The sequence below is a fragment of the Nothobranchius furzeri genome, chromosome 12 (assembly GCF_043380555.1).
Source record: "Nothobranchius furzeri strain GRZ-AD chromosome 12, NfurGRZ-RIMD1, whole genome shotgun sequence".
Taxonomy (NCBI): domain Eukaryota; kingdom Metazoa; phylum Chordata; class Actinopteri; order Cyprinodontiformes; family Nothobranchiidae; genus Nothobranchius; species Nothobranchius furzeri.
The window spans coordinates 33,698,011-33,719,595 of NC_091752.1; the positions used below are offsets into that span (position 1 = coordinate 33,698,011).

The following is a 21,585-nucleotide window of genomic DNA, read 5'->3' on the forward strand; positions in this document are numbered from 1 at the left end:
TAAATAATGCATTTTAAATTGTCCTTTTTAAATATCAAAAATGAGAGTTCAGTTCATCCTTTTAGAATTTAGTTTTTATGATAATCGTTCTAGAAATCTGTGTTCCTTTACTGAAAGCTTGTGCCCAAAACAGTATCAACGCTATTAATATGTTGTTTGTGAATGAAACTATTTCGGGACATAATTACAGTCTATTTTTGACTAGAAAAAGTTTAGGGTTGGCAATTTTATGTGAAAGGGTTGATGTAAATGCGTTTTCATATGAAGCTTAGATATTTTAAAGACCATGTGTGAAATCCATTGACATCATGGCAAAAAACATTCAAGTCTTTAGCACCATATGCTGTTTGGAGTAAGCATTGCAGCTATGGTAGCCCACACACATCAAAAAGGCAACATGTCCACAACATCTAGCTTTCACTGTAGCCATTCTAGTCCATTCTTTATAGCACAAGTTTGATAGTATAATCAATTTCGAATCTCTCTAGCTTAACCCAAACAAAGCATATAACTACGATTGAGCAGTTTACATTTTTTTGAATTATGACGATATATATCAACCTACCAGTCCTGCAGGAAGCATGTAATTTCTGTCGGGCCTTGAATCTATCACCAATTCACACACAAAGGAGGGGTGGCGTCAGCCAAGGGTTCTGGTGTCACATGGATCTGGGAGCAGCTGTGAAGTAATCAACCCTGGCCGCCGCTTAGCCACCAGCTAACGGATGAACGCTGGCGTGAGCCACAGTAGAGACAGAGCAGACATCACTGGCTGCCTGTTAGCCACTACTTAACGGATGAATGCTGGTGTGAGGCGCAGTGGTGATGGCTGCCTGTTAGCCATCGGCTAGCAAAGGAGAGCTGGAGCATGTTGGGAGAGAGATGGCAGACTGCGGAAGGGGAAGAGACTTGAGTAGAAGGAACTTTATGAGGCATCTTGAAGAAGAACTGATACATTGAGATTGGGAGTTCTAATACAAAGTAAAGAAAAATTAGCACATTGAGGGGACTTATAGTTAGGGACACCACTTGGAGGCTGGTGTCGAGTTAATAGCAGGCAGGAATCTCATACGGCTGCCGAGTATTGGACATGATGACAACCTGACAAATTTGATGTGTCTTTCGATTTTGTTGTTTGTTGTTCAAACTAACTGAGTGTGGCAAGGTGGATAAACGAGGGCCCGGGCAGGATTCGATCCCCAGACTCCCGGGTGAGAGTCATACGCTCTAACCAGTCAGCCAAAGGGACATCCCCTTGGCCAAGTAGCCAGGGCGCATGATCTATCGGTACACTGTGACAGGACACTCACACTGTCACATCTTCCCCCCTCTTTCCACAAGCACGTCCTCGTGCTCCCGCGCAGGGTGCCACAAACTTCACATCCATGGACCTACTTGACAGTACTACATGGATCCTGCCAACAACGCCAAATGTGGCAAGGTGGATAAACGAGGGCCCGGGCAGGATTCGATTCCCAGACTCCCGGGTGAGAGTCATACGCTCTAACCAGTCAGCCAAAGGGACATCCCCTTGGCCAAGTAGCCAGGGCGCATGATCTATCGGGACACTGTGACAGGACACTCACACTGTCACATGAGTACAGCAACAGTGTAACAATTGTCTTCTTCTTAGTTGAAATGGCAGACCCCATGTTTCCATGGATTACTGCTGCCCTCCACTGTTTCTTTCAGCACAAAAGCATAACAAGCTTATATCCCTATATAGCTATTGTATTTCAAGATGGCACATGACAATGAAGCGTCGACCACAATTTATATGTTTAAAATGTAAATTTTCAAGCTGAGAGGAATATTTAGAATTGACGTTGGTGAGAAATGCTAATGAAAAAGCACAAATATGTGAACGGGTTACACAGATTTTGATAGTAAACTGGTAAAAATATTACACACTGTAGCTTTAAATTTCCCTAGTCTCACATGCAGAGATTTTATTACATATTTCCCATTAAGGAGCATCTTTTTTCTTTTCTGTACAATAAAAGATGATTAGCTTTTATTCCAAATTTTAATAGTATGAATGACATTCCTAACAGACAGAATGACTGATACAGTAACGGTAACGATTGTGTGGTTTCATTATATGCTACAACGGCTTATCATACCCCTAGAACACAGAGAAGATCCAGGAAATAGATCCATTGTGCATCAAGTTAACCAGTATGAGGGCGGATTAGAACGGAAACAGACATACTTGTCTTTGCAAGCAAATTGTTCTGTTTCAAATTTCGTTAAAAATGCAGAAAATCTGTCTCAGTGAGTACATTTTAATTTAAAGACTATAATGACGTTGGTGGAACGTTGTGGATACTTGAGCAAATGAATTTTGTTTCCAACATTTAAACCTCAAAATGCAGAACATCTTGGAAAACTTATTTGTGCTTTTACAAACTAATTTCCAATACAGTTTAAGTTCGCTTTAAAATCAAAAAACGTTTCAGTTCGATTTCATTTTACGCTTGAAAGTATCCGTGAGTTTTGATCTTATTTTGAAAGTCCAGCGGAAAAGCTTACTTCCTTGGAATCTAACTTGATGCTAGTCCGTTAACTTCTGTGCGGTTAGCCAACCGAAGCATGAGGTCGGTGTTCTGTCCGTTTAACCCGGGTACCGTTAAATGACATAAATGTCGCCATGATAGCTGTAATGCTTTAGCTCTTTTCGGGTTCAGTTGATTCTTGTTTGAATGAAACGGAAACGCTAGCTTCCCTCCCCCTACCCCACGACTCCAGCACCGCTTGAGTCTGTGACGGGCTTAGCCATGATGTGGTTGTAAATAACTGCTGTCGAGGGAAGTTATAATTGACATTATCAAAGCTGATATCGACCTGTCAGCATTCGTTTAGCGCTCGCATGCTTTTATTCTGATAGTCGCTCGAGTTCCGCGTCTGGAGGGTCCGCTATATTTCGTTGACTGCGTCCACAGTCCTTCACGTCAGAAGGAAAACATGTCTTTCTTCAATTTTTGGAAGATGTTTAAGTTACCCGAAAAAAAGAAGAAGCAGTATGAACATGTTCACAGAGACGTCGATCCAGAAGACATTTGGGAAATAATTGGGGAGCTAGGAGATGGCGCTTTTGGCAAAGTGTACAAGGTAAGTTGATGTGTTACGTTACATCCGCCTTCTAGCTTTCTCGCCCATTTATGAACAAACTCGATTGCGTTGCTTTTGGAAGTCATTTGATGTTAAGATGACAACAAAGATGTCTCAACATTTGGTCAGGCCTCAGCCTAAAGTCAAGGCCCATGACTAAATTTCTTTTATTCATTCCACTAAAACAGTCACGTGTAAACTTTCCATGTGTGGAAATGTGAAAAAAGATAACAAATTTACAGCATTCTACATTTTAATTAACATTCTTGTTTACAACAGTTATTTTCACGTTTAAACGTGACTTTCTGATGTGTTTCACTTGCCTTTGGTAAAGAAAAAAATATGCCGAAGGCGTGGTTCGTTGCAACAAATGAAACGTGACCTCAAAATGTCAAAGTATATTGTTAAATCCGCCTCCCAGAGATCACAGGACACAGAGCCGTTCTCTAAAACTACACAGCATTTGTTTAAAGTAGTCACTCTCTCTATGCCTCTGGACTTTCTGTTCAGTAGCTTATGGATCCCCATACTGTTAGGTGTTTTGTAAATATAGCTAACTGATGACTTCTGCTAACCTGAGAATGTGTTTCATCATAACAAAAGCCTGTTATTTGATAACAAATAGACCTAATGTCATCATATGTACACCTGTTATTGCTTTCCTCTTTTCCTGAAACATTTTCTTTATGAATTTGAAGAAATTGGTTCACTTTTTGGTGGTTTCGTGTTGTGTCCATGTTAAATAACGTCTTATAGTTGTGTAAACTATTGTAATCAAATAAATCTTAATTTGCCTTCATTTGTTTTCTAGTCTCTTAAGCAGTTTGACTAGCTGTAATGGAAATCAGACGACTCACAATTTAGTTTTCTGCCAGCTTAAGCTTTAAAATAGACAAAATAAATTTGGTGATGTTACATTGACTGCATTAAAGTGGTAAAAGGAAGATACTTTCTATTGGGTCATGTTTTTATTATTGTATTTATTAACGCAAAAATTCACATTAGGTGGCTGCATTTAGGTATGGTGGAAAAGGTTGTTTTTAACTTCCACATAGGTCTGACATGCTGCAGTACATAATGTATTGTGTTTTAAAACTAAAGAGGTGTGTTAATTTTACCACCTCACTCTGGCTGCATAAAAGTTTGTATACACAGTGAGTAATCTCAGTGTTCCTGGGCAGTATTTAGTAAATCATTTACTGGTGATTTAGTGAGAGCTGTGTCATTTTTCCCACATATTCTCACATGTAGATTAGTCACAAAAAAAAACATGCAAAATTGCACAAAAAAATCAGCAAGGCAGTGAAAAGTGAACTGCCTTATAGTGAGGGACAGAAACCACTGTAACAGTTTAGTATGCTAGCTAAATGCTAATATGGCGTTGCAATGAAAAATTAGGCTGTTTTTAGCTTTCTTGGTTTTGTATTGACTTCAAAATTACAGCTGCTCAATGCTACCAACAATCTGGGAAACCCCAGACAACTGGTCAAAACTTCCAGAACCCAACCTGAACCTCCTCCTACTCACTTTTCCTAAACACACACATTTGTTGTCGAGGTAACAAACTGACCGATGGCTCTGCCAGCCAAATGAGGTCAGGCTGCGTTCACAGTTAACAGCTCTGTCACCTAAACATTTACCAACAAAAGCAGGTCCAGATTCTAAACATCATATAAAACAACTCCTTAATTGAAATTTCCAAAAAGAACTGAACAGTTTTTATTACACTAGGCAGCCTGGCTCTCTAGCCTCATTCCTGTTCAGCTGCTCTGAGACAAAATCTCATGATTCATTCAGTGAGTGGTATGTGCAGATGAGAGAAATGGCAAGAGGGGAGTTTAAAAAGACACGATACAACTTCTATACATTTATGAATCATTTTCTTGAGCCAGTATGTTTCTAAAATAACTATTTACAAGGTAAATGAAAGGCCACTCACCCCCATTGCCCCCTGTGTCTGGAATATTCCACTTGCAAGTAGAGTTGCAATGATTATAAATTTTAGTGGTACGATTATATAGTCAGAGAATCGAGATGTTCTCTGCTGTTTCCTGGACACTAAACCAACAACAGCCTTCCCCATCATAAGTCAAGATGGGTTAATCCATGAATGCTACAGTGTGGCGTAGATTTGTCGGGCTTTTCTAATCCTAAAGTTTCACCGTCTATTTTCTATTAGAAGCTAATGCAGGAGATAGGTGTAGGAGACTATTTTCATGTTCAGCCCGCATGAAAACGCAGAATGACTGATTATCACAAATAATCATTAAAAATGTTTTTTTTCAGTGAACTACACCTTTTAATTATATTAGCCTAATAACCTTTTTTGAGTTTCTGTAAAAAGACAAAAAGGTTTAATTGTTGACAACTGGTCAGGGTTAGCACTGAAGAATGAGACACCTTAACTAATTAAGATGCTAAATTCCTACCATTGCAATTGTTATTATGAATATTACTTATTACTTAAATGTAACTTCTACTTGTTCATATCGTTTCAAATTTAATCAGTAAGAATATTATTTGGACAAGGATAAATTATATTATTGCTACGTAGAGCAGGAATTACTGATGTGTAGTTGATTAAATATTTAAATGGCTTGCCGTACAGGCTTGTTGTAGACAGATACAGGGGGGAACGTAGAAAACACAATAGGGACTGTCATTCACTGGATTGTTCTATTGCTGTTAAATCTTTTCAGTCACTAACGTAATCTGACTCAGCTGGAGCTAATTTGTCTGCGTGCAGTCCCGGTGGTTGTTGATCCTAGTTCAGCTGGATGCATTTGTTCAGTTTCACTTTTGCTTTGGTCCGCTAATATCTTTTTTTTATTTGCGGTGTTAGAGACGTCCTTATGGTGGGTTAACGACAGCGTTTCACACCGTGGTTAATAGGTAAACCTGTTAATCCTGGCAACCCTACTTGTAAGTAGCAACTTCAGAGCTACTGAGATGTTTCAGCTGTTAGATTAAGGTGTTAAAAAGATGAATGAACAGCGAGGAGATAAGTTTTACTTTTGGTACTACTAAACAGACACAAGGGGTTGCTACAAGCAAGCCAAAACTGCCTAGTCTCCCTTTAATGGATGGGTCATGAATCATGATCCAATCATTAAGAATGAGACCACAACTACTGGATGATGTTTCTCCAGGATTATTAGTGTAAAAGGCGATTAAATGTACACCTTTTTTGACAAAGCATTTAATTTATTGGTTTCCTCCTTGAACCTGTCACCTTATCGTGGTGGAGGAGTTTGAGTGCCCTAATGATCCTAGGAGCTATGTTGTCTGGGGCACTTTGTGCCCCTGGTAGGGTGTCCCATGACAAATTGGTCGTAGGTGAAGGGTGAGACAAAGAACGGTTCAGTGGATCTTTCATGGATGAACTATCAAGGTGTCGGAGTACCCGGCCCGGAGGGTTACCGGGGTCCCACCCTGGAGCCAGGCCTGGGGTTGGGGTCCGTGAGCGAGCGCCTGGTGGCCGGGCTTTCGCCCATGGGGCCCGGCCGGACCCAGCCCGAACCGGATATATGGGCTCATCCAACTGTGGACCCACCACCCACAGGAGGAACATGAAGGGTCCGGTACAGTGTGGATCGGGTGGTAGACCGAGGCGGCGAGCCTTGGTGGTCCGATCCCCGGACAAGGAAACTGGTTTTTGGGACATGGAACGTTGCCTCGCTGGCAGGGAAGGAGCAGGAGCTTGTGGCAGAGGTTGAGCGGTACCAGCTAGATCTAGTCAGACTCACCTCGACACATAGCATTGGCTCTGGAACTCAAGTCCTTGAGAGGGGTTGGACACTCTCCTTTGCTGGACTTGCTCCGGGTGAGAGGCGGAGGGCTGGGGTTGGCTTTTTGTTAGCCCCAAGACTCTCTGCCTGTGTGTTGGGGTTTACCCCGGGGGACGAGAGGGTAGCTTCCCTGCGCCTTCGGGTCGGGGAACGGGTCCTGACTGTTTGTGCTTATGGGCCAAATATCAGTTCAGAGTACCCACCCTTTTTGGAGTCCCTGGGACGGGTGCTAGATAGTGCTCCATCAGGGGACTCCATTGTCCTTCTGGGGGACTTCAATGTTCACGTGGGCAATGACAGCATGACCTGGAGGGGTGTGATTGGGAGGAATGGCCCGACTGATCTGAACTCGAGTGGTGTTACGTGTTTGGACTTCTGTGCAAGCCGCAGTTTGGCCATAACGAACACCATGTTTGAACATAAGGATGCCCATCGGTACACTTGGTACCAGGGCAGCCTAGGTCGCAGGTTGATGATAGACTTTGTAGTCGTATCATCTGACCTGCGGCCGTATGTTTTGGAAGATGCCGCGTAGACCTGGCAGACCAAAACGCATAGTGAGGGCCTGCTGGGAACGCCTGGCAGAAGAACCTGTCAAGACGGTCTTCAACTCCCACCTCCGGCAGAGCTTTGACCTCGTCCCGAGAGCAGTGGGGGGCATTGACTCCGAGTGGGCCTTGTTCCACTCTGCGATTGTTGAGGGGGCTGTTGCTAGCTGTGGTCGCAAGGTGGCCGGTGCCAGTCGTGGTGGAAACCCCCATACCCGCTGGTGGACATCAGAGGTTCTGGGAGCCGTCAGGCTGAAGAAGGACTACAGGGCGTGGCTGGTCTGTGGGTCTCCGGAGGCAGCAGACAGGTACCGGATAGCCAAGCGGGGTGCAGCAGTGGCAGTTGCCGAGGCAAAATCTCGGGCGTGGGAGGAGTTTGGTGAGGTCATGGAAAAAGGCTATCGATCGGCTCCAAAGAGGTTCTGGCAAACTGTCCGGCGCCTCAGGAGAGGGAGGCAGCATCTCGCTCACACTGTTTACAGTGGGGATGGGGAGCTGCTGACGTCAACTGGGGCTATAGTCGGACGGTGGAAGGAATACTTTGAGGAGCTCCTCAATCCCATCTACGCACATTCCGAGGAAGAACCAGAGCCGGGAGACCTGGGGATGGACTGTCCAATCTTGGGGACAGAAATTGCTGAGGTAGTCAAACAACTACACAGCAGCAGAGCCCTGGGGGCGGATGAGATTCGTCCTGGGTATCTCGAGGCTATGGATGTTGTAGGGCTGTCGTGGTTGACATGTCTCTGCAACATTGCATGGTCATCGGGGGCAGTGCCTGTGGAGTGGCAGACCGGGGTGGTGGTCCCCATCTTTTAGAAGGGTGACCTGAGGGTGTGTTCCAACTATAGGGGGATCACACTCCTCAGCCTCCCTGAAAAGGTCTACTCCAAGGTACTGGAGAGGAGGGTCCGAGCGATAGTTGAATCTCAGATTGAGGAGGAACAATGTGGATTTCGTCCTGGCCGTGGAACTGTGGACCAGCTTTATACCCTTGCAAGGGTGATGGAGGGGGCATGGGAGTTTGCCCAACCAATCCACATGTGTTTTGTGGATTTGGAGAAGGCTTATGACCGTGTCCCCAGGGGCACTCTGTGGAGGACGCTCCAGGAGTATAGGGTGGGTGGCTTTCTGTTAAGGGCCATTCAGTCCCTGTACCAGATGGGCGTGAGTTTGGTCCGCATAGCCGGTAGTAAGTCGGACCTGTTCCCGGTGAGGGTTGGACTCCACCAGGGCTGCCCTTTGTCACCAGTTCTGTTCATTACTTTTATGGACAGAATTTCTAGGCGCAGCTGTGGTGTGGAGTGTGTCGAGTTTGGTGGCAGGAGAATCTCGTCTCTGCTTTTTGCGGATGATGTGGTCCTCCTAGCTTCATCCAGCTCTGACCTTCAGCTCTTGCTGGGTAGGTTCGCAGCCAAGTGTGAAGCAGCTGGGATGAGGATCAGCACCTCCAAATCTGAGACCATGGTTCTCGACCGGAAAAGGGTGGCTTGCCAACTCCCGGTCGGGAGAGAGGTCCTACCTCAAGTGGAGGAGTTTAAGTATCTTGGGGTCTTGTTCACAAGTGAGGGAGGAGTTTAAGTATCTTGGGGTCTTGTTCACAAGTGAGGGTAGGAGGGATCGGGAGATCGACAGGCGGATTGGTTCAGCATCTGCAGTGATACGGAAGCTGAGCCGATCTGTCGTGGTGAAGAGGGAGCTGAGCCAGAAAGCCAGGCTCTCGAGTTACTGGTCGATCTACGTCCCATTCCTCACCTATGGTCATGAGCTTTAGGTAATGACTGAAAGAACGAGATTGTGGATACAAGCGGCCGAAACGAGTTTCCTCCATAGAGTGGCCGGGCTCAGCCTTAGAGATAGGGTGAGGAGCTCGGACATTCGGGAGGGACTCGGAGTAGAACCGCAGCTCCTCCGGATCGAAAGGAGTCAGTTGAGGTGGTTTCGGCATCTGGTCAGGATGCCTCCTGGATGCCTCCCTGGGGAGGTGTTTCGGGCATGTCCTGCTGGCAGGAGGCCCCCGGGTCGACCCAGGACACGTTGGAGAGGTTACATCTCCAATCTGGTCCGGGAATGCCTTGGGATCATGCCGGAGGAGATGGTGGAGGTGGTCGGGGAGAGGACGGTCTGGAGCTCCCTAGTTGGGATGCTGCCCCCGCAACCCGGACCCGGATAAGCAGAGGAAGACGACAACGACTTTTCCATCAGTATGTGAAGAGCATTTCAAGCCAAATGGCAACAAGCTCTAGAAGAATATCCACACTGCACCTTTAATTTTTTGTTGACCAAAGGCAGCTGGATTATCACCCACAAAGACATCATAACTTTGTAAAATGATTGTATTAAATATGCACCAGGATTGACCCGTCACACAGGGTTGTGGTCTTGTCTACCAAGTAATCTTTACCATTAGATTCCACTTCCTGTCTTGTGTATTTTCAGATTTTACACCATGTTTTACTGTTTTATGTTGCTTTTCAGGCGCAGAACAAGCAGAATGGGACACTGGCTGCTGCTAAAGTCATCGACACAAAGACAGAGGATGAATTGGAGGATTACATGGTGGAGATCGACATTCTGGCCTCCTGCAACCATCATCACATCGTCAAACTGCTGGATGCCTTTTTTTTTCAAGGCAAGCTCTGGGTGAGTGACCCAGTTCTCAGTTGAGAGAACTGTTTATTTCACCTCTTTACTGTGAATGCTTTGACCCTGTTTCAGCCCTCAGACTCCATTCAAATGGTTGCAAACATTTATTTTACTTGTACCTCTCCTCACTAATCCAGCAGTTTAATTCTGAGCCGAGTGCTCAGTTTTAATACATGGTCTCATTCTGAGGGCACAAATGGGCCATTCCCATCTGTATCTGGTCGGCCCAGCCCAGATAGCATAGCTTGCTTACATATCTTGGTGGCCTGCCTTTTTTCAGGGTGCAACAAGACTCTTTTTCAGCTCTCTTTCTGAAGTGGTCTGCTTCAGGCTGACCAGGGCCAAGCCCGCCCACTGCTGACTGGTAAGCCGGCTTATCAGTCAGCAAATTCACACCTTCCATTAGAGCAAGGCTCTGATTGGTGGGTAGAATCAGCTCACATGGGCTTAAGGTATGCTCAATTCATTATCATTCATTATCATGCTGATTACTTAGAAACTGAAAATGTCTCTGACCGCATTCCTTGCATATCCAAGCAAGGATGTGTGGAATCGACCGAGTCAGGCTGGGGCCGACTGGAGCTATCCGGGCAGGACCGACCAGGTACAGATGGGAATGAGGCATAAGAGGCCCCAGAGCAATTACGTCCTGTCAGGTGGTGTCATGTGACCGCCCCTTGTGAATTGGCCACAACTATAGGGAGATAATGGAGAGGGTTTGGTGGCCGGAGAAAGTGCGTATGAATAATTCATGGCTGTGTGCAGCGGGTCATAATTCTGGCCTCTTGTCTTTAAGCAGCGTGATTAATGTGTTATTCCCTCTTCTTTGGTCAGATAATTTATCATATATTTGAGTTTTTCTGCTCTGGCAAATATGTGTGTATTGTAGAAACAAGACAGTCAGGTTTTTGATTAGATTACCATGGTGTGATTAGAGACTATGAATAACGTGTTCTGCAGAACAGGTTTGTTTCTTTTCTTTGTTTGAACCCATAGGTTTCACCTGATCATGGTTTTGATTATTTTGTTCCATCCTTTTGGCACCAGTAACTGACTTTTGACTGCAGTCGATAACGTCATACCTGCTTCTATAAAAGGCAGCATGAAGCTGTCCCATCCAGGATTCTTTCAGCACAACACATAAACAAACAAGGCATGAAGTCGACTTCACATTCTCCATCAGATCAGTGTTTGGGGTTGTTTTCCTAAAACTCTCTGTAACCCTGAGATCCTTCTCATGCGTCATTTCTAAAGCTTGGAAAATGATCCTTATACCTTCCCCTAGTTTGTAATAAGATCCCTGGTGATGTTTTAATCTCACGGGAGCGGACACAATTGATTGTGTTAAAATGGAAACGTGTGTGAAGCTGCTCAGAGTGCATGTTTAGCATCTGATTGATTGGCTCCTTTCGATGTCTCTGTGGTGTGATCAATAACAGAATGGCATTTCTTGTGTATTAAAGGTCATGTTGCTTACTTCATTGCAGTATGTTAACTTGCTTTTTATGGTTTTGTTTTGCAGATTCTGATCGAGTTCTGTGCCGGTGGTGCGGTCGACGCCATCATGCTGGGTATGTCCCTCATGAGCTGAATGAAACTTATGTTTTAGTGACTCTTTCTGCTCCATTCAGAAGAGCCAACTCTTTCTATTCCATCCCAAAGTCTCCACAGTGGGAATTGTTCCCTTATCAGTTTGAGAAGCCATTCCTACTGTGTAATTATTGCATCTCATGTTTCATAGCATGATTATCCCAGTCCTATGCCCTCAGTGACTGTTTTCTGTAAATCCTGAAGAGAAAATGCCAATTTTATTGTTAACATGAAAAGTCAGTCTGACTTGGCTCAGTTTGTTTACTAACATTTGATATGGGGAGAATTTGCCATTCCACATGCCATTAGATTCTATTGAGGATGTATCGCCAATATAGCTCTGTTTAATGTTCATATTTGTCTTCAGAACTGGAGAGGCCCCTGACTGAGCCTCAGATCCGAGTGGTGTGCAGACAGACGCTGGAGGCGTTGATTTACCTTCACGAGAACAAAGTCATCCACCGAGACCTGAAAGCTGGAAACATTCTCCTCTCCTTGGATGGAGATGTAAAACTAGGTAAAATAATCGTCATTTAACTGGATCTCTTGGTGTTTATGTGTTTGTGAATAATTTATGCAGTAAAAGTGCACAACACCAAGCTTTGTGAAACTGCAAGGAATTAATCATCATAAAACAGCAGAGAACGTCTTGGCTAGTAGAAGCTAACCTTTAGCCTTAGCAACTCCACCCTACAGCAGAACTCCTTCAGGCTTGTGTTATTTGTGGAGATAAAACATCAGAGTTGCAAAGTAATTAGAGTCAGTGGTAGAGTGACGTTGCTGTTAGCCAATCAAAGGAGAGATGTCCAAATATCAGGAAGTAAGACTCCAAATCCTGCTTTCTGGAGCTCAACTTTGATCTGGCAGTCTTCCAGATCCTGAAACCAAGAAGAAGAAAATATCATTTCTATAGCACCTCTCAAGATAAAAATCACGAGGCGCTTCACAAAAACAAAAAATATAAAAAATTGTAAAAATATAAAAAAGCACTTAGAAAATATTTAAAAATATATTCAAAATGAGCAAGAATAAGTAATTGCGATTTAAAAGAAAACATGTTAAGAAAGAGAGTGAATAGGAAAGAGGGAAATCAGTGGATCCTGAGGAAGGTGAAATTGTTGGGGAGAGCAGAATAAAGAGAGAGTGGTGAAGAAGGTCATACAAAAGCCAGCTTGAACAAATGAGTCTTCAGCTGCTTTTTAAAGGAGACCACTGAGTCCACTGATCTCAGGCTCAGGGGGAGAGAGTTCCAGAGTCTGGGGGCCACAGCAGCAAATGATCTGTCACCTTTGGTCTTTAGCCTGGTGCGTTGCACAACCAGTAGGCTTTGATCACTGGACCTCAGGGACCTGCTGGGGGTGTAGGGACTAAGAAGATCACCAATGTAAGATGGTGCTTGTCCATGTAAGGCCCTATAGACCAGAACCAGGATCTTGAAATGAACCCTGGAGTTGACTGGCAGCCATTGACGCTGGAGGAGAAGCAGGGTGATGTGGGTGTGTTTGGAGGACTTGGTCAGAAGCCGAGCACAGGCATTCTGAACCACCTGTAGACGGTTCAGGGAGGTTCTGCTCAGACACGTGAAAAGAGAGTTACAGTAGTCTAAGTGTGAGGAGATGAAGGTGTGGATAACTGTCTCAAGTTCAGAGCGAGACAGAATGGGACTCAGCTTAGCAATGTTCCTGAGATGGAAGAAGGAAGAGCGAACAAGAGAACTGACATGAGAATCCAGGGTAAGAGCTGGGTCAAAGGTCACGCCAAGATTCCTGACAGAAGGTTTGGTGTGAGAAGCAAGCTAACCAAGAGAGTCTCTGACTTTGGGAACCAGCTTGTCTGGAGCACAGATGAGGATCTCAGTCTTATCTTCATTCAGCTGAAGAAAGCTCCCAGCCATCCAGGTTTTGATAGAGTCTAAGCAGGTGTGTAACAGCTGCAGCTTAGACATCTCATGGGGCTTAAAGGAGATGTACAGTTGGATGTCATCTGCATAAAGATGATAGGAGATTCCTTTGAAGGAGCTCAGGACGTGCTGAAGAGGAAGCAGATAGAGGAGGAAGAGTAGAGGCCCCAGCACAGAACCTTGTGGGACACCATGGGTAAGAGTGGTGGTGGAGAACCTAAACTTGGAGACGGCCACAGAGAAGGAGCACTCAGAGAGATAAGAGGACAACCACTCCAGAGCAGATCCTGATAGGCCTACCCAGTCTCTCAGCCTCTCCAGTAGCAGGTGATGGTCAACAGTGTCAAAGGCTGCAGTCAGGTCCAACAGGACCAGAACAGAACAGTCCCCTGCATCACTGTGGGTCAGAAGGTCATTGGAGACCCCAAGAAGAGCTGTTTCAGTAGAATGAGCTCTACGAAAACCTAACTGGAAGCTATCATAGATGTTATGTTCATCAAGAGCAGCAATGAGTTGTTTAGCCACAACCATTTCCAAGATCTTGGAGATGAACAGAAGTTTAGAGATGGGTCTGAAGCTGCTATGGAGAGAGGGGTCGAGACTCTGTTTTTTAAGAAGCGGGTGGATTACAGCGTTCTTAAAGTAAGCAGGGACCTGACCAGAAACCAGAGAAACATTAATTATAGAGAGCACGCTGGGACCGATGGACTGAAAGGCACTTTTAAACAAAGATGAGGGTAAGATGTCGAGGGGGCATGCAGAGGTCTTCATAGAGTTAACTAGTTTGGTTAACTCAGGCAAAGAAACAGGAGCAAAGCTATCTAGGATGATGGGCCTGGTTGGAGTTGGGAGAGGCAGCGATAAGGCTGAAGGAGAGATGCTAGATCTAACCTTATTGACTTTGTCCAAAAAGAAAGACAGAAAGTTCTCACAGTCTGCAACAGATTGGATGGAGGCTTTAGGAGTGGCAGGAGAGACGATGCTGCTGATGGTGTTAAACAGCACCTTGGGTTTCCCTTTGCTCTGGGACACCAGGTTGGAGAAATGGGAAACCCTAACGTCTCTGACTGCAGAGTTAAAGGATGTCAGAAGATCCTTTAGGTGCAGCAGATGGACGTGGAGATGGGTTTTCTTCCACAAACGCTCAGTTTTTCTGCATTGGCGCTTTAGGCTGCGAAGGCTGTCATTAAACCAGGGAGTAGGGTTCACTGCAGGAACTGATCTGGTTCTGACAGGACAGATGTTGTCCAGAATGGAGAGGCAGTGCTCGTTAAACTGAGAAGTTAAGGAATCTGGGTCGGTATCAGAAGAACAGGGTGGATCAAAAGCAGCAGAAAAATTGCTAGCTGTGCTCTCATTAAGAAAACGAGAACTAACCATACGGCGAGCAGGAGGTGGGAATGCAGAAACTGACAAGTTAAAGAAAATGCAATGGTGATCTGAAATATAAACGTCCTCAGGACAAACACTGTCAGCATTTAGACTTCTTGTATCCAGAGTAGGGCCGGGCAATGTAGAAAAATAGCAGGGTTTCCCCCAGCGCTTTATAAGCCTGGCGCCCGCCATGCTTTGCTTGGCCACCCGCCAGGCTAAGCATCATGCCCCTCCCCGACCCTACCGTGTCCGCTGACATGAACGGCGCAACGAAACTAGAGCCCTCCATCAGCTGATACTGGTGAGAAACAGCAGCGGAACGTGTGCAAACCCCCCCTCATGGAGGAGCGCTGCAGGAGGGAGCGTGCGACCCCCACCTCCCCCCACCCCCCGACGGCCGAATCCGCCAGGCTTAACTCATTTTCTGGGGGAAACCCTGAATAGCATATTGATAAAAAAATGATTCATACTGATCGATATCGATAATTATTGAAAATTTTTATTGTTTTAAATGTAGAAAATTTATTTTAGGTGCAGCCCTGGCCACTTTATGCTAATCCTCAATTAACTAGTTTCAATAAAGAACAGAAAAAACTGACTTAACTTCAGTATTTTATTTAAACATCTTTATTTTACTGGGACCGAACGGTTTCAGAAAAAGACTGAATTGTGTTAGTTTTTCTAGCAGAAAGTAGGATTTCTGTTCAATTCATGATTTTCTTCAATTGAAGGTTCAGCTGCTGCACATTATTCACAATTATACAGTGTTATTTACAAACATGACTGAAAATGTCTTCATATCATCATTTCGCTCATTTCCTCACTTTTCTGTAGCGCTTTTTATTTCTTTCCTGTTTGAAAGATTTGTTCCCACCAATATTTACATGTCCCTTCACATTAATATAATAAATGCCCCTGATATTCTGTGCATGCGCCACCCCCATCTCACGGTGATTGGAAGCACACACGCGCGTGTGTGTGTGTGTGTGTGTGTGTGTGTGTGTGTGTGTGTGTGTGTGTGTGTGTGTGTGTGTGTGTGTGTGTGTGTGTGTGTGTGTGTGTGTGTGTCACTCACTTCGGCTCCTTCAACTGTGGGTCACATTTGGCTTTCCACATGTTCACACACTTCTCGGGAACACAAATCTTCGAGCATGTGGGCAAAAGACATGCAGAGAAGTCCGTTCTGTCGTTTTTTATTTTAACAAAGGCGGGCGTGAGCAGTGATCCTTTTGGAGACTTCTGATATGAAGGATGCTGCTTCCTACCCTCCCCGTCAGCGAGACTCTCGAGAGCCGACTCTACAAAGAGTTGTTTCGTTCAGGACCGATACATCACTACTGCTAAGGGTTAGCGGCAGAGACCGGCCAGTCGGCCACAGCCCTGTAACAGCGCTACGAAATGGGAAGAAAAAACGAGAAAGCCTACAAATGTACAGCTCTGTCAGCTGAAGAACTGTCCTCAACTCCCATAACAAATTTAGTAAAAGACTCGTAAAACCATATTATTATTTCAGGACAATCTCCTCTGCCTCTCCTTGCTGCCTGTCTTGTTTAAGTCCTGTGCTGTCTGTTTAGTTTGAGAGGGAAGGGCTTGATGATGGAGCATGCCTGGATCCATGTTGACTAAGATGAGTTTTATTAATACAAACCTAAAATGTTACTGAAATGTAGGTCAAATTTTTAAAAATATTTTAAACTATAAATATCAGATGGGGGAAAAAGGGAACTAAACACCAATCTAATGCATATTATTTAGCCTTTTATACTAAGAGTCTGTTATTTCAGCCTGATAATTTTGTTGTTTTATTTCATATTTTTTAGCAGAAAACCAGTTTTGTTTCACTTGAAACGTTGTCAAATGGAATATTCAGTTAATCAACAGAAGCTTAGATTAGAACACTTAACGAGAAAATATTTAGTCTTTTAAAAAGTGAGGCAGTTGAATGCATAGAGTATGCATGTGCTGGCGAATGGTCTGGATGGTACCACCTCTGCCTCAGTTTGAGCCAGGAATAACCCTGATGTTGATTGGTTGGGAGTCTAGTATTAAGCTACCTAATAGGCTTTAATGAAAAAAAGAAAGGAAACTCTTTTGATCAAACTTTTTATCGACCCGTTTTTTTTATCGCACCACACGTCCATCCATAAAGATATCATTGTTGAATTATTGTCCAGCCCTAATCCAGAGTATGACTTATAAGGCATTTATTCCTACTAGAGATCACTGCAAATGTATTGATTAAATGAGTGAACCACACCTTTAATAAAATCAAAGTGAAGCTGTTTGTGTACTGAGTTTTTTATACATTTCTTACCTATTGTGGAAGATGATGCATCAGGTTTGGTTACATAACTTTATAGAAGTATTCATGCTGCTGCTGTAGCATTCATAACTGCTTTCTCCCTGATGACTCATGCTCTGTAGGCAGAGGGTCACAAGAGAGCCTGGCAAACAATAATTATCAAGCTAGGATGGATGTTTTTTATCCCTCTAACTAGTAGTCAGTGAAGAACACAGGAGGCAGAAAACAGTAAAGCAAGTGAAGCAGGTTTGTCTTCTAAATACTAAAATAAAGTAGTTTTACTCATTTCTACTTCCAGCTGACTTTGGGGTGTCTGCTAAAAACACCAACTCTTTACAAAGAAGACATTCTTTCATCGGCACGCCTTATTGGTGAGTCAAACAACCTCTCTTTACATCAATGTCTTAGTATGCACTTGATTGTTGGATCGCCTTCTTTCAGTCCTACAGAATAATACATTTGCAACTGAAATTCTGGTTAGTGCAATAACAAACGGATTATAATTGTTTGTTGTAGGATGGCACCAGAGGTGGTGATGTGTGAAACGTCCAAAGACCGTCCGTACGACTACAAGGCCGACATCTGGTCCCTCGGGGTCACACTCATCGAGCTGGCACAGATCGAGCCACCCAACCACGAGATGAATCCCATGAGAGTGTTACTGAAAATAGCCAAGTCCGAGCCACCCACTCTCATGCAGCCCTCTCGCTGGTGAGAATGTGTGCTAATCATGATGAGAGAGGGGCCAGTGGGATGGTTTTTTTTGTTGTTTTTTTTAGGTTTGAGATGAGGATGTGTGAAGTGTTTAACGTGGAGATCTGATGTTTAACAGAAATATGATTTCATAAAGCATGAAGTGTGCCAACAACACTTGTGATTTCTTTTCTTGGAAGGTCTCCAGAATTTAGAGACTTTTTGAGGAAAGCTTTGGACAAGAATGTTGACAACAGGTCGAGCGCAGCACAGCTCCTACAGGTTGGTCTTATCTCACAATACAAGGGTTTTTGTGCAATCTACATGGTTGCTATGTACCTGCATTCAATCTTTCAAAAACATAAGCTTGTGTTTATTTTGCAAATTGAATTTTTTCTGTATTGTCTTTGCAGCATCCTTTTGTCACTAGTGTAACTGATAGCAGACCTCTCAGAGAGCTTATAGCTGAGGCCAAAGCTGAAGTCACAGAGGAGATTGAGGACAGCAAAGAGGAAGAGGAGGAGGAAGAGCCCGATACACCTGTGGTGGGTAGGAGGGGCTGTGATCCTCCTCAAAAGGACACCAGTCAGTTGCTTTGGGTCAAGATGCAGGATGTAGCCATCAAGCGGTAGATGCATTTGATGCCCTTCTGTTGGAATTGGTACAGAGCGGCCTTTTGTGTTTGTTTTTTTGCTATTACTGCTCAGTGTCTAAAAAGCCTGAACTGTCCTCCTTTACGAGATTAGCTGTGGCAAATTTTGCTAAACTTTTTTTCTGCTCCTGTCAGTGTCTGATGAAGTGCCTTTGTTTGTGCTTTTGTAACATCAGATGGCTCCTGGACACAAGCGAGGACCTTCAGATGTCAGCATGGCCAGCTCAGAGGAGGACAAAGTCCCACCAACTCCCTCCAACCTTGAATCGGTTACAGAAAAGACAGAGGCCAAGCCGGTGGAGGACCGAACCAGCGATAAGCTCTCTGATGAAGGGCTTGGAGCAAGCGAAATAGATAAGAATGAGGATGAAAAGCTCAATGAGGTGTCTGATGCCAGTAATGAAGACTTGGCTTCTGGACTAATAGAGACTAGCAAGGACCTTGGCTCACAAGTGTTGTCCAGTGCTGAACCAGAAGGAGCTCAAACTGAAGAGGTTTCCATCGATACTGTGTTGTTTGAGCCAAAAGAACTCGTAGATTCCCAAAAACCTACCACAGGTGTTAAAGATGTAGAAGAACACAGTGAGACAGAGGACAGAGTAGTGGAGGGAGAAATAAGCCAAGTAAGCGAAGAAGGAAAAGTTCAAGATGACAAATGTGTAGAAAAATCACAAGACAAGCCTGAAGAGACACAAACACAAATGGAAGCAAAATCAGAGGACAACACTCAGGCTAACGAAGAACCTGAAGACTCAAATAATGACACTTCTATACCCAAAGTGACAGAGGACAGAATGGAAGACATGAACCGTGTCGAAGCTGAACACGTAGACTCTGAGGATGTACAATCAAATTTATTAAACACAAATGTAAATGGAGATGCAGATATCAAGACAAGTGTGGAAGAGTCCTCCGCTGAAGCTGAATCAGAAAATATGAGTCAGTCAGAGGAAAAGAGGAAGGGTGATGTCCCAGAGGAGCCGGAGCAACCTTCACAAGAGAATCATGCAACAGAGGAGGGTGAAGTACAAGAACAAGCACCAAGTGAAGCCAACACAGTCAGTGAAGAAGTTAGAGATGCATCTGAGGTTTCTGAGCCAGCGGTTACTTCTAAAGACGACTCTGTCAAGGAAGATAAGGAGAAAGCTTCTAGCACAGATGACACCTCCCAAGATGCCATTTCTGTCCAAGAGAGTGAAACCGGTTCAGAAACCAAGATGGAGCACGGAAGTCCTAGTGTGACCAAATTAGATGTGGAGAAGGACTCTGACTCTGGAAGCAGCTCTGCTGCCGACAGCAACAGCCTTGACCTTAACCTGTCCATCTCCAGCTTCCTGTCCAAAAGCAAAGAAGGAGGCTCCATATCTATGCAGGTAACCCAGTCTGAACTCCAGCCTATGTTACTAAAATATCAACACTGTCCTGGTCCTTTCATCACCCCAAATTTGTCCTCTACTCCTGATGATCTTGTCATTCAGTACAATAACGGTCTGGTTTCTATCCTTAATTCATTTGCTCCCATCAAATCCTGCTCTGTATATTTTACTCGGTCTGCTCCATGGTTCACCCCTGCCCTACGCTCCTTGAAAGCTACTAACCGGAGTCTTGAAAGACTACAAGAAAACCGGTCTCACCATCCATAAAAACTTATATTCTGCTCAGATTTCTCTCTACAAGGACTCCATCTCCCATGCCAAATCTCAGTATTACTCCGGTCTCATCTCCTCCAACTCCAGCAATACTAAGACATTATTTTCCATCATGAACAGCATTTTTCAGCCTCCCGACTCCTTACCCATCCATCTTTTCAGAAACGTGTAACTCTCTCCTTCAGTTTTTTAATGATAAGGTCAATAGAATCCATCTCTCTTTACCTCATTCCTCCCTCTCCTGATTTATTTGAACCCTCCATTCCGTTCTCCTCCTTTGAACTTCCCCGTCCCTCAGAACTATTAGATTACATCAAAATCAAAACCTTCCACCTGTCCATCAGACCCCCTTCCAACAGTTTTAGTTAAATCCTGCCTTTCCTCCCTGCTCCCCTTTATAACAGCCATTATTCATTCCTCACTATCCTCTGGTACGGTCCCCTCCCTATTCAAGTCCCCTTCAGTCAGCCCTATTCTAAAAAAAACCTGGTTTAGATCCCAATGATTTCAATAACCTCCGTCCCAGTTCCCATCTTCCCTTTATTTCCAAAGTCCTAGAGAAAACTGTTGCATCTCAGCTGCACTCCCATCTCACCCGCAGTAACCTTTATGAACAGTTTCAGTCTGGCTTCCGTCCCCACCACAGCACAGAAACAGCTCTCATCAAGATCACTAACGACCTACTCACTGCTGCTGATTCTGGTTTAATCTCTATTCTCATTCTCCTCGATCTGAGTGCGGCCTTTGACACCATTTCTCATCCCATGCTTCTCAATAGACTCTCTTCCTTAGGCATCACTCACACTCCCCTCCGCTGGTTTCAATCTTACCTTACTGGCCGCACTCAGTTCATCCAGTTAAAATCCTTTTCCTCAGAACCCTCCCCTGTCAAGTCAGGTGTGCCCCAGGGCTCTGTCCTGGGGCCCCTCCTCTTCATAGTATATCTCCTTCCTATCAGCAACATCTTCCACAAATTCAATATCCAGTTTCACTGCTTCGCAGATGACACCCAGCTCTACATTTCCAGTAAGCCCAACTCAACTCTCCCACCATCCTCCCTTACACTCTGCATCTCAGAAATCAAATCATGGTTCACCTCTAATTTCCTCAAACTCAACGGCAATAAAACTGAACTTCTTCTAGTTGGTACTAAATCCACCCTCTCCAAATCTGACAGCTTTTCTTTAACTATTGACAGCGCCATAGTCTCCCCCTCCCCTCACGTCAAGAGTCTGGGTGTCATCCTCGACAGCTCACTTTCTTTTCAAGCTCACATTAATAACATAATTCAGTCAGCATGCTTCCATTTACGTTCCATAAACAGTCTCCGCC

The 21,585-nt window shown here is 44.4% G+C and overlaps 1 protein-coding gene across 3 annotated transcripts in view; it reads left to right on the top strand.

The window, feature by feature from the left end:
* The first annotated feature begins 2,194 nt into the window (after positions 1–2,194).
* Positions 2,195–21,585, top strand: part of slka (STE20-like kinase a) — a 29,105-nt gene continuing 9,714 nt past the window's right edge. For 2 of the 3 annotated variants that reach the window (XM_015944890.3, XM_015944891.3), the window contains exons 1-9: positions 2,759–3,111; positions 9,926–10,090; positions 11,616–11,664; positions 12,051–12,200; positions 17,558–17,630; positions 17,776–17,970; positions 18,153–18,234; positions 18,366–18,497; positions 18,781–19,977. In XM_015944890.3, the coding sequence (XP_015800376.3) occupies positions 2,965–3,111; positions 9,926–10,090; positions 11,616–11,664; positions 12,051–12,200; positions 17,558–17,630; positions 17,776–17,970; positions 18,153–18,234; positions 18,366–18,497; positions 18,781–19,977 (2,190 nt within the window). In that variant the 5' untranslated portion in view covers positions 2,759–2,964. Of the gene's footprint in view, positions 2,275–2,758; positions 3,112–9,925; positions 10,091–11,615; positions 11,665–12,050; positions 12,201–17,557; positions 17,631–17,775; positions 17,971–18,152; positions 18,235–18,365; positions 18,498–18,780; positions 19,978–21,585 lie in introns of those variants that run through there. The other variant, XM_070542016.1, reaches the window with a different exon arrangement.